We start from the raw sequence: 13,428 nt of genomic DNA on the forward strand, positions 1-13,428 counted from the left end.
TGCAGTACTCTTCCTTAGACTTGCTCATACTTTATGGTTTGGTATATCATCCAGTCACACGCCTGATACCAGCAGACTTATCGCTTTCATGACAACATTGGTTATGCCCTTTCCGATATATTTTAATACTTACTGTTTAGTGGGAATTCGTTACGGTATATTACATCAGATTCATAGTTTGGTTCATTAAAAGTATTTTATTAAATAAGTGGCTCCTAATGACTATGTGATTGATAGATTGCATTGACATAACTTTATATCCTTGTCTTATGGACATGATGATACAGACAGTTATGAGGTTGACTTCCAGTAAGTGGTTTATTTTTTACTAGTATATCACAACACAGAATTACATATTTTACCTTCAGTTTGTACTCATCAGTATATGACTATAATTGTTTTACTCCAGGTGTTTCACGGATATTGACATCAGCATTAAACTCTGATTATCTACGCATAACATGCAATATTGACTTCCGTTTAGTAGGTTCTCTACTACGATTACATGGCACAAGTAGTTTGTTCCCTAGTTTATACTAATACAGTGTGCAACTGTTCTCTTAAATCCTTAATTTATCTTTAACTTTCATGTTACTCCCCGTTTAGTTTGGAATTGTTATATGTAACTACATATTACTGCTAATTAGACTTGCACTGCCCACCTTTTTTAGACCGAGCGAGGTGGCGCAGTGGTTAGACACTGGCCTCGCATTCGGGAGGACGACGGTTCAATCCCGCGTCCGGCCATCCTGATTTAGGTTTTCCGTGATTTCCCTAAATCGCTCCAGGCAAATGCCGGGATGGTTCCTTTCAAAGGGCACGGCCGACTTCCTTCCCCGTCCTTCCCTAACCCGATAAGACCGGTGACTTCGCTGTCTGGTCTCCTTCCCCGAAACAACCAACCAACCAACCAACCCACATTTTTTAACGCGATAAGACCGGTGACTTCGCTGTCTGGTCTCCTTCCCCGAAACAACCAACCAACCAACCAACCCACATTTTTTACGTATTTCATACTGTCACAATTGTTGCCTGTACACAGGGGTCTGCAGATGGCATAATATATGGTCAAACTGGTTGATCAATGAATAAGAATTTGGAAATTTAGATGATTGAGAGGTCTTTTCATTGACATTCTGCCAATCTTATATCTGTTTTCGAGACAGTTCGCTGTTTCAGTTGAAAGCGCCACTGTATACGTGCAGATGTAATTAACTGAAAGAAAATCTCGTTTTCAAGACAAATATCTTTAACGGTAACATCTACTTTGCTTTTCTCAAGTAGAGTCTTCAGGTCTCCGTAAAGAGGTTGCAAAAGTGCTGCAATATCTCGACCATCTTATGTGCGTGGTAGACCATTTTTCGATTATGAAACAAAATAAGTCACAATTGTGAGGCAACCTCACTACGAAAATCTTTGGAATTGCTTGTGTCTGTCCGTATGCTGACAATTTGTACCAGATAAAAATTATATTATGTCTTCAGCGTGGCAAAAATAAACAGTACCGAAAATTTGTACTGCGCAGCAGCATGCTATTTAAATGCGGCACGTTCGCAGTTCGCAGTCCCCCCCCCCCCCCCCCCCTCCTCACGCTCAGACAGCGTGGCATGGCGGTGGGGCAAATGAGTCAGCCAGGCTGAGTGCTACGACTCTCGGTCCTGGGCACGGCACGCTAACCAAATTCTTGGCCACCCCTGGTCTAGACTGAGCCTCAGCATTTCCCTTTGCAGATTTTCTAGTGTTCTTACTACGTCCAAACTCCTGCAATTCCGTGCTCCAACTCAAATAACTTTACTCCTTCATTGGTTATTCCATCTTTTTCTCATTATCACCTGCCCCTTGGCAGTTTCCTCCAATAGATCCGAATGTGGAACTAATCCAAAATCTTTTGCCAATGGAGAAGTCATCATAACCCTTTTTTCAATTACAGGCCACATGTCCTGTGGATACACCTTATTTGTATTTAATGCAGTGGTGTGCATTGCATTCTGCATCCTCATGCCATTGATCACTGGTGATTCTTCCGTCTTTTAGTGGCAATTTCTCAACCCATGGGCAAGAGCGATACCTGAACCCCCATGACAGAGCTTCTAATGCTGGAAGTCTTCAGTCACCATTCGTGATGATTTTTACTAGCTGTTACTAGGTTCGAACCCGGAACCAAGGAGGTTTTCATTACTAGTGAAAGATGCCACCCTTATCCCATGGGTTCAACATGCCATACACTGGAATGAGATTTTCAGTCTGCAGCGGTGTGTGCGCTGATATGAAACTTCGTGGCAGATTTCAACTGTGTGCCGGACCGAGACTCGAACTCGAGATCTTTGCTTTCGCGGGCAAGTGCTCTACCAACTGAGGTACCCAAGCACGACTCACGCCCCGTCCTCACAGCACTCCTGCGCAGGAGAGCTTCTGTAAAGTTTGGAAGGTAGGAGACGAGGTACTGGAGGAATTAAAGCTGTGAGGACGGGGCGTGAGTCGTGCTTGGGTAGCTCAGTTGGTAGAGCACTTGCCCGCGAAAGGTAAAGGTCTCGAGTTCAAGTCTCGGTTCGGCACATGTTTTAATCCGGCCAGGAAGTTTCATGCCATACACTATTCGCCGCCTTATCATCTGCCGCGATCCACTAAAGGCCTTTCTTAGTCTGCCTGTTAAATAATTCGCCATCCTCATTTTAACTTTCATTCCAGACCATAGGTACGTCTCCCACTCCAGTCCATACCCTGATGCAGTGGATTGTATTCCCGTCTCTCACGGTGATTCCAACGTGTATGTCTCTATTACCTCGCTGAGAGACACGCGTTACTCAAAAGTCTATACATCTGTGCTACAAATCGAAATTGATAACTGTAAACTCAAAAGTTTCTGAACTAAAAGTCTGTATGTTTCTGCCTAAAGTCAAAATCTGATAAACTTCCCTTTACAGACAGTTTGTGATCTTAGTTTTAAAAACGTAGATTAATTTACCAAAAGCACTCCAAGCGATTTTTATTTTCAGTTGTCCCAAATACAAAAACTCAGCTTCATTGGTAAGTTCTACTATATTTTCTCAATAATTTTTTGGAAGACATAGTGACGTTTTAAAAACGTTTTATGTGATTGGAAACACCAGCCCAGAAGAAATAGTTTTCTAATACGATCATTTTATATTACTTTGGTCTGATTATAATTTATTTTAAAGCTTCTTCTAGTAAGTTCCTACTATCGTTGTGTTTATCTCCATCAAAGGCAAACAGTACAGTACAGTGGCACCAACAAAACGCTGCTTGTCTGTTTCTAAAGAAGGAGAGAAATTCTGCCCCGAAAGTCAGTAGTACATGAATTTATGGTTGTGAAAAACAAATTATTTAAAAAATGAATAAATTAAGATTCGAGTACATAGGCTTCAGCGTTGAGCTTATGACAGCAAATGCAAAACATTTAACTTGCGGCAATGAGAACATAAATGCGAAAGATAATCCTTGGGAAGGCACCACATTTCCAGTCGAGCCGAATATGAACCTTTGATTTTACAGAACTTTGTTCGCAAAGTAATTAACGAAACTCGTATATACGCTACACTTTTGAGAAAGAAAGAAAAGCATCACGCCTGTCTGTTTCAATAGAATAGGAAAGGATTTTTGTTACTGAATAACTGAATGTAGTAGAAGCTGCACTTAAATGTTTAATGGTCGCTTGACTTGCCAGCTACTAAGTTTCTTTTTAGTCACGGAAGTAAGGGACCTGCGGTCGGCAGAATTATTGCCGTGTCCCATATTTGCATCATAGTCTCACTTTAATGGTGCGTCAACAACACACGTTCCGTCGTTCACAGTTATTTGACACATCCGCGTGCTGTTATGACGATGTTTATGGAGTGGGACCTTGTGAGCCAAACTGGTCTCTGAAATTTCGTTTGTGTCAAGGACCACGAGACACAGCATAAAGATTATATTTTAGAATCCAGGGTTGAGGGAAACTGAAGCGAGACTGTTTTTGTCAAGGACTTAAAGAATACGTATAACAGGGATATTGCGTTGTCTTAGCTTTCGAGAACTACAAAGTCTGCAGATCGACGCATGTCTCCTAAGACAGTGAGGCAATGTCTTCAGGCTGGAACAGGTGTTTTCGTTCTGAAAGCTGGGTGATAGTAAAACACACATGAACAGCGGTTTTCTTTCCGTTATGAAGTTAATCGGAAAGAGGCCCAACTTTCGTACACGCGGCAGACACGGCAGCCGAAAAGCCGAATAAGTTGCGGATTCGGTGAAGATGCAACAGCACACGTCTTTGTATTTCTCCCAAAAACATTACCAACATAAATATTACAACTAAAACAAAAAGTAATAGAGTAAAGTTAAGGAGGGCGACTAACATTTGCACGTGAATCGTGCGAAAGGTGATAACTATAAGACATCTGACTTTCTGATTCATCACAGTTCTTGAGTACTAGCTTGCTAGACGTACCATGTCTCTTATGCAAGCTCAGCTTTACATGAGATTCGCCCAGAACTGTTCATGAAATTAGGTAATACAGACAGTACAGATGTTTACTAATTATTAATAAAACAAAAAGAATAAACAAGCCATTTATGTTTACGGTACTTCCACAAAATATAGCGTTTTCACCTCCTGAAAAGGAATGTTTATATTTTAATAGGGTGTTTATATTTTAATAGGGTGTTTATATTTTAATAGGGGATTTTATAAGCTCCAGATGTTGGCAACGAAATGTGGTTTGCTGTTTATTAGTCAAACTATTGCTTTCAATATGTAATCTTCGAAGTTTACATCTCCCTTAGTTGTCAGCGACATGCAGAAAGTTTTTCACTATTTAGTAGTCTTCTGGGTAGAAAATATTCTGCACAGTTCCTTCGGCACAAATGTACTGTTCCCATAATTCCAGAAAGTTATCGAATTCCAGAGATGTAAAATCAAAATCGAGCTTATTTTACTGCTGAAGGACGTAATTATGACGAAATATCTGATGTAGAAAGTAGCTGTAGAAGACTAATTTACAATGTTCAAATTTATAAGAAGTTACTGATGAGTTCATAACAACAGCGTGCTTTAAATAGGAATATTCTCACAGACTAGAGAATTCTACTAAGAATTGCCACTGTCGGAATGTACTTCATGCCACAGGTTGACGTTTTGTGCTTTGCACATTCTTTACTGGAAAGAAATAATTTACTTAAATAGCTGGAACTCGTTCGATGATTTTATCGTTCGATGCCACACGATGCGTGTCCAACTGCAAGCGCACTGCATCAGGGCACTCGACACTTCGCCCCTACAATCATCTGACAGTACTGCTTTATAGAAAAATAGAGGACATCCTATATTGACCAGACATAACGATTTATCTACGATGGGACTTTATAAGTAAGTTACACGTGATTATGGTTGGGAAAGTAACCCTTGTTGCATGCTGCGCTGCACTTCAAAGTGACAGAAATGCATTGCACCATTTTTCAACACAGATATCTCGTCTCTGTAAATAATGGTCGGAACCTTCTATTACTCGTTTACTTTCTCGACGGCAAAATCCGCTCCTTGGTCACGGAACCATTGGAGAACCACTGTGTGAACGTCCTCATTATTGGAAAATCTGTTCCTTCGCCTCCCTCAAATGTTTCCCAACTTGCCGAAAAGATGGAAATTTCATAATGGAAGATCTGAGATGTACTGTGGATCAGCATCACCCACATATGTGAGACTTTAGTCAAATTGTTTGCAGCATTTCACTACAGCTGGGCGTGACACTGCATTTGGTGTATATACCGCCAGAATTTCACGGCGGGTCTCTGTGCAATTTACACGTTTCTTCCATAAGAATCATACTGTCCCTCGTACTTTAACTTCGGAGTACGTTTGGAGTCACCACGCCACCGCACTCACACGCTCGTACCTCGACAGAACTCGGAAGATGTACTCTCTTGTGACGATGTGTCACTCTTGTTGCGTAGTGGTCTTAGCGTCGTACGACACGTGTATCTTGCTTTGTAAAGTACCTTCGTAGTAAACCTTCGGTTTTCACTGCGTATGTCGTAAACTGTTCGATGGAGCAGTCAAATGTTTGGCCCATGCCAGTGCATTGATTTATCCCTCAAATTACGTTTTTCTGGAAGATGCTTTCCATCTACATGCGCGTTAGGTGAAATACTTAGATTATTTGCACATTTCATCAAATGGCACCTGAAGATGTTTTCCGAAACGTGTAGTAGCACGAATAAATCAGTCTACTGGAAAATATCGAGGATTTTATGACTTCTTACCCAGACAGCGTCAGTCATTAACAATACATAGTCAGAGATGGACAATTGTATAACTGGTAGATGTTACGAAGGCGGTTCTGTGGTCTCCGGGGTACGTACTTAGCGTTCGCAACGTGTTCATTGTTTCTACTTTCCGTTTCCAAACTAGAAACTCTTATAATGTATCTGTATTGAGGTAAGAGTAATATGTGAAATGGAGGAAAATTTCTGGAATTTAGCGACAGTTATTTCTATTAGCCATATGAAGGGAGGGTGACTCCGTAAAGTCCCATACTATGGATGTAAAGCTCTACGTTCGAACCTAGAATCTTTATCCGTCACTTATCACTTCGTTTGGTCCACCCCCGGTAGCTGAGTGGTCTTCGCGACGGAATGTCAATCCAAAGGGCCGGGGTTCGATTCCCGGCTGAGTCGGAGTTTTCCCCGCTCAGGGTCTGGGTGTTGCCCTAATCATCATCATTTCAACCCCATCGACGCTTAAGTCGCCGAAGTGGCGTCAAATCGAAAGACTTGCACCAGGCGAACGGTCTACCCGACGGGAGGCTCTCGTCAGACGACATTATTATTGTTATCACTTCTTTTACCTCGGGAAATATTTGTTAATTTGAAATATACTGGTTTTCACTGTGGCTTGAGTAAGTCAGTTCTACGACTGGAGAAAAGCAAGGGAATACCATTTCCAATAGGACCACACGTAGTAATGTACTGTGTTGTTCAACCAAGCTTCGAGTCGATGAAAGTTGTGGTTTTTATGCAAAAGATTTTGGCTATATATTTTATTGGTTATTATTACTATTATTATACCATTATTTTGTTTTTGCAATTTAATGGGTACAATAAAGAAGGCACGAGGATTCCTTCTCACAGTTTTAGTAAATTTAACCGGAATAAAACCGCAGACAGCTGTTACGTGATGATTTATTGACGACCAGTTTGGTTGCGTTAATGCAGCATTGCCGGTGGTTAGTAGTGTCACATAGATTAGCAAACGGATACACAGGATGTAGCCAAACCAGTCGTGAGAAAATCATCACTTAACATCTGATTGCGACTTCAAGTTCAGTTTACCATCAACTTCAACAGCTGTGGCGCAGGCCGGTATGGCCGAGAGTTTCTAGGCGCTTCAGTCTGGAACCGCGCGACCGCTACGGTCGCCGGTTCGAATCCTGCCTCGGGAATGGATGTGTGTGATCTCCTTAGGTTAGTTAAGTTTAAGTAGTTCTAAGTTCTAGGGGACTGATGACCTCAGATGTTAAGCCCCATAGTGCTTAGAGCAACTTGAACCATTTGAACAGCTGTGGCTGGCCACATTATAAAGCTGTATCTTTCTCAAAATGGTGCACTTCATGACCTCGTCTGTCATACACAAATTCTACTAACATTGCTGCGAGGGTCTGTTTACGATAAGATGATTGCTGCTCGTGAGGACTTGCGGCTGGGGAGACAGTACTGAGTGGGACGTGCCGGCTTGTGTGTGTGCAGGGCGCGCGCATCCACCAGGAGCTGCGCTTCTCGCCGCCGATCCAGGCGTACGACCAGGACGCGTCGCTGAACGCGCCGCTGCGCTACGACATCGTGTCGGGCAACGAGCAGCGGCTGTTCCTGCTGGACGCGCAGAACGGCTCTCTGTTCCTGGAGCGCGAGCTGGACCGCGAGCGCCACAGCGGCGTGCTCGTGCTGCAGCTGCAGGCCTCGCAGGCCGACCGGCCGCTGCGCGTCGCGCACGCGCGCGCCGAGGTCTCCCTGCTCGACATCAACGACAACCTGCCCGAGTTCGAGGTCGACGCCTACAATATCAGCATCGTCGAGAACCTGCCCAACGGCTTCAGCGTGCTGCAGGTCGCCGCCACCGACAGGGACCAGGTCAGTCACCTCCCCAAACCAGTCACCTGATTACATTCGCCAGTTCGGACGCGAGTCTCCAGAAGTCTGCCCCATGAGATCCACACCTTTTTGAAACTCAATAATTATCTATCATTGTGACACAAAAGTTCGAAATACCTCTCAAAGGTGCTCTTAACCTTCCTTTGTAATGGTGCGAAAGCGTGGCGTCCTGCGACGTCACTGTCATCATCGGCAACGCTTCAAACAGGAAGGTGTAGACACATGCTAAAAAACGGCCAGAGCTCAGAAGTTCCTGTGCGGGCTAAGGTGGGTTAATGACGTCACATTGGCACCAAATCTACATCTACATCTATATACATACTCCGCTATCCACCATACGGTGCGTGGCGGAGGGTACCTCGTACCACAACTAGCATCTTATCTCCCTGTTCCACTCCCAAACAGAATGAGGGAAAAATGACTGCCTATTTGCCCCTGTTCTAAACAAAGAAGGGAAAGCAGTGAGGTGGAAGGAGTATATAGAGGGTCTATACAAGGGCGATGTACTTGAGGACAATATTATAGAAATGGAAGAGTATATAGATGAAGACGAAATGGGAGATATGATACTGCGTGAAGAGTTTGACAGAGCACTGAAAGACCTGAGTCGAAACAAGGCCCCGGGAGTAGACAAAATTCCATTAGAACTACTGACTGCCTTGGAAGGCCAGTCCTGACAAAACTCTACCATCTGGTGAGCAAAATGTATGGGACAGGCGAAATACCATTCTTATATTCAAGAAGAATATAATAATTCCAATCCCAAAGAAAGCAGGTGTTGACAGATGTGAAAATTACCGAACTATCAGTTTAATAAGTCACAGCTGCAAAATACTAACGCGAATTCTTTACAGACGAATGGAAAAACTGGTAGAAGCAGACCTCGGGGAAGATCAGTTTGGATTCCGTAGAAATGTTGGAACACGTGAGGCAATACTGACCTTACGACTTATCTTAGAAGAAAGATTAAGGAAAGCCAAACCTATATTTCTAGCATTTGTAGACTTAGAGAAAGCTTTTGACAATGTTGACTGGAATACTCTCTTTCAAATTTTAAAGGTGGCAGCGGTAAACTACAGGGAGCGAAAGGCTATTTACAATTTGTACAGAAACCAGATGGCAGTTATAAGAGTCGAGGGGTATGAAAGGGAAGCAGTGGTTGGGAAGGGAGTGAGACAGGATTGTAGCCTCTTCCCAATGTTATTCAATCTGTGTATTCAGCAAGCAGTAAAGGAAACAAAAGAAAAATTTGGATTAGGTATTGAAATCCAGTGAGAAGAAATAAAAACTTTGAGGTTCGGCGATGACATTGTAATTCTGTCAGAGACAGCAAAAGACTTGGAAGAGCGGTTGAACGGAATGGACAGTGTCTTTAAAGGACGATATAAGATGAACTACAACAAAAGGAAAACGAGGATAATGGAATGTAGTCGAATTAAGTCGGGTGATGCTGAGGGAATTAGATTAGGAAATGAGACACTGAAAGTAGTAAAGGAGTTTTGCTATTTGGGGAGCAAAATAACTGATGATGGTCGAAGTAGAGAGGATATAAAATGTAGACTGACAATGGCAAGGAAAGCGTTTCTGAAGAAGAGAAATTTGTTAACATCGAGTATAGATTTAAGTGTCAGGAAGCCGTTTCTGAAAGTATTTGTATGGAGTGTAGCCATGTATGTAAGTGAAACATGGACGATAACTAGTTTGGTCAAGAAGAGAATAGAAGCTTTCGAAATGTGGTGCTACAGAAGAATGCTGAAGATTAGATGGGTAGATCACGTAACTAATGAGGAAGTATTGAATAGGATTGGGGAGAAGAGAAGTTTGTGGCACAACTTGACCAGAAGAAGGGATCGGTTGGTAGGTCATGTTCTGAGGCATCAAGGGATCACAAATTTAGCATTGGAGGGTAGCGTGGAGGGTAAAAATCGTAGAGGGAGACCAAGAGATGAATACACTAAGCAGATTCAGAAGGATGTAGGTTGCAGTACGTACTGGGAGATAAAGGAACTTGCACAGGATAGAGTAGCATGGAGAGCTGCATCAAACCAGTCTCGGGACTGAAGACCACAACAACAACAACAATGCTTCTGTACGAACCCTAATCTCTCTTATCTTATCTTTGTGGTCTTTTCGCGATATATAAGTTGGCAGCATTAAAATTGTGCTTCAGTCAGCCTCAAATGCTGGTTCTCTAAATTTCCTCAGTAGCGATTCACGAAAAGAACGCCTCCTTTCCTTCAGAGACTCCCACCCGAGTTCCTGAAGCATTTCCGTAACACTCGTGTGGTGATCAAACCTACCAGTAACAAATCTAGCAGCCCGCTCTGAATTGCTTCTATGTCCTCCCTCAATCCGACCTGATAGGGATCCCAAACGCTCGAGCAGTACCCAAGAATAGGTCGTATTAGTGTTTTATAAGCGGTCTCCTGTACAGATGAACCACATCTTCCCAAAATTTTACCAATGAACCGAAGACGACTATCCGCCTTCCCCACAACTGCCATTACATGCTTGTCCCACTTCATATCGCTCTGCAATGTTACGCCCAAAGATTTAATCGACGTGACTGTGTCAAGCGCTACACTACTAATGGAGTATTCAAACATTGCGGGATTCTTTTTCCTATTCATCTGCATTAATTTACATTTATTTATATTTAGAGTTAGCTGCCATTCTTAAGACCAATCACAAATCCTGTCCAAGTCATCTTGTATTCTCCTACAGTCACTCAACGACAACACCTTCCCGTACACCACAGCATCATCAGCAAACAGCCGCACATTGCTATCCACCCTATCCAAAAGGTCATTTATGTAGATAGAAAACAACAGCGGACCTACCACACTTCCCTGGGGGACTCCAGACGGTACCCTCACCTCCGATGAACACTCACCATCGAGGACAACGTACTGGGTTCTATTACTTAAGAAGTCTTCAAGCCACTCACATATTTGGGAACCAATGCCACATGCTCGTACCTTAGTCACACGCTTTCCGGAAGTCAAGGAATATGGCATCCGTCTGATACCCTTCATCCATGGTTCGCAAGATATCATGTGAAAAAGGGCGAGTTGCGTTTCGCAGGAGAGATGCTTTCTAAAGCCGTGCTGATGCATGGACAACAACTTCTCTGTCTCAATGAAATTCATTATATTCGAACTGAGAATATGTTCGAGAATCCTGCAACAAACCGATGTTAAGGATATTGGTCTGTAATTTTGAGGATCCGTCCTTCTACCCTCCTTATATATAGGCGTCACCTACGCTTTTTTCCAGGCTCTCGGGACTTTACGTTGGGCAAGAGATTCTCGATAAATGCAAGCTAAGTAAGGAGCTAATGCAGTAGAGTACTCTCTGTAAAACTGAATTGGTATCCCACCAGGACCTGGCGATTTATTTATTTTCAACCCATTCAGCTGCTTCACAACGCCAGGGACCATAATTATGCCCAACGACGCCGAAGACTGAAAGGTCGTCACACCCTCTCTTACTCACGTTTCACTCCTTCCTTTGTCGTCTGTGCGATGGAGGTCACAACAGCCACTCCCACCGTTGAAATCACCCATATATCTTATGGGTGGCCGAGAAAAACATTTCAGCCACACTGCCGCTCAGAGTCGACACGAAAAGGCATCTAGAGGTGGCATAAAGGGCGTCAACGAAACCAGCCCTTCCCTTGCGGCGTTGATTTCCTCACATTTCGCAGTCGAAAACGACAGTTTGTGGTGTGATGAGTAACAGGACGATGTTCGACACTGCTGACACCCCTAGGTGAGTCAATCCGAAGACATCATGGGGTTGCAGTCACGTTTAACGTGATCTGACCGCTTTGGAGTTTAGCGCAAGGGAAATGTTTCGTCTAGTATACGATGTGCAACCACTAGGGACTGTTCAAAACCATTCGACGAAATCTGAACTTGATCCGAGGCAGCAAAGGGCGTTTATGTTTTTGCAGTCTCCTGTGGGATGACACGCCAAGGGGTCCGGATTCGATTCCCGGCTGGGTCGGAGATTTTCTCCTCTCAGGGACTGGTTGTTGTCCTCATTATCACTTCCTCATCACCAGTGTAAGGCAATGGGAAACCACCATTGGAATCACTTCCCTAGACGCTCATGCGGTGGACCTCTCTGACGAGGCTTTCCCCATGACGAGACCTGCCGAAAGGCAGAACACAGAGTTACGTTATATGGAACGACTAGCTGGGAAGGAGGGTGCAACGTTGATGGATGGATGAATGAAACGGCAAAGGATCCCTCTAAGAACTTCCACTACGGCGAAATCCTGGTGCCACAGGCGCATCTTTGTTGAGCACTTTATAGAGGTACCTGTACAGAGACTTCGACACCCATTCAGCTGAGTGGCGCTCCACTACTGCTTTAGTGCCTGCTTGCAGGCGAGTGGAGTGTTTTCCTGCTAGAGGAAAGCTGTAGGCACCTTTCACTAGGACACAATTTAAAAAAAAAAGACCCTTTAATTTTGTTGCGCAACGTTTATAATGGTTGTTTGGCAAGTATACGAGACCCATGAACATACACACACACGTAACCAAATCCGCAACTTTAGAGGATATACTTATCTCTTAGGCCGCGCACCATCCCGGAACACTAGACAACGCCCTCCACAAGGTTCAGAACGTATTCCCACAGGAAGTGAAACTTAAACTAGTGCAATCACTCGTCCTGGTGATCCCTCATTATTGTGATGCAGTCCAGCACAGCACGAATAGTGAGAAGTAGACTGTTGCAACTAACCATGAATGATTGAGTGTATTACATCTGCAACATTCGTCTGTGTTACTGTGTCACTGTCTCATGCTTGTGTTTGGACTAGGGCTGTACTTCATCGACTCCTCAGTGTACAAGCACCCCACTACGTGCCATCTCATCATAATCGAAACACAAGATCTGAAAAATGGCTCTGAGCTCTATGGGACTTAACTTCTGAGGTCATCAGTCCCCTAGAATAAAGAACTACTTAAACCTAACTAACCTAAGGACATCACACACATCCATGCCCGAGGCAGGATTCGAACCTGCAACCGGGGTGGTCGCGCGGTTCCAGACTGTAGCGCCTAGAACAGCGCGGCGACTCCTGCCGGCCACAAGATCTCGCTTATCTGCTCATAGTATCCTAACTATGCCCATTCAAGACACAAAAGAATTCACAAACTCCTTCTCTGTTGATGATAGCCGTCTTGGGAATAAGCTACCCTACACTCCGCACATTTTTCAGTGCCACGTTGCATTCAAGAAACAACTGCAGCAGACGCTTTTGTAAACCCTGTAACT

The 13,428-nt window shown here is 43.7% G+C and overlaps 1 protein-coding gene across 1 annotated transcript in view; it reads left to right on the top strand.

Moving 5' to 3' along the window:
* LOC126424363 (cadherin-89D) overlaps nucleotides 1-13,428 on the top strand; it is a 253,872-nt gene that overhangs the window by 110,052 nt on the left and 130,392 nt on the right. Inside the window, exon 7 of the mRNA XM_050087256.1 lies at nucleotides 7,738-8,118. Coding sequence (XP_049943213.1) covers nucleotides 7,738-8,118 — 381 coding nt within the window. The remainder of the gene's footprint in view (nucleotides 1-7,737; nucleotides 8,119-13,428) is intronic.

This window comes from Schistocerca serialis, chromosome 1 (genome assembly GCF_023864345.2).
Source record: "Schistocerca serialis cubense isolate TAMUIC-IGC-003099 chromosome 1, iqSchSeri2.2, whole genome shotgun sequence".
Classification (NCBI taxonomy): domain Eukaryota; kingdom Metazoa; phylum Arthropoda; class Insecta; order Orthoptera; family Acrididae; genus Schistocerca; species Schistocerca serialis.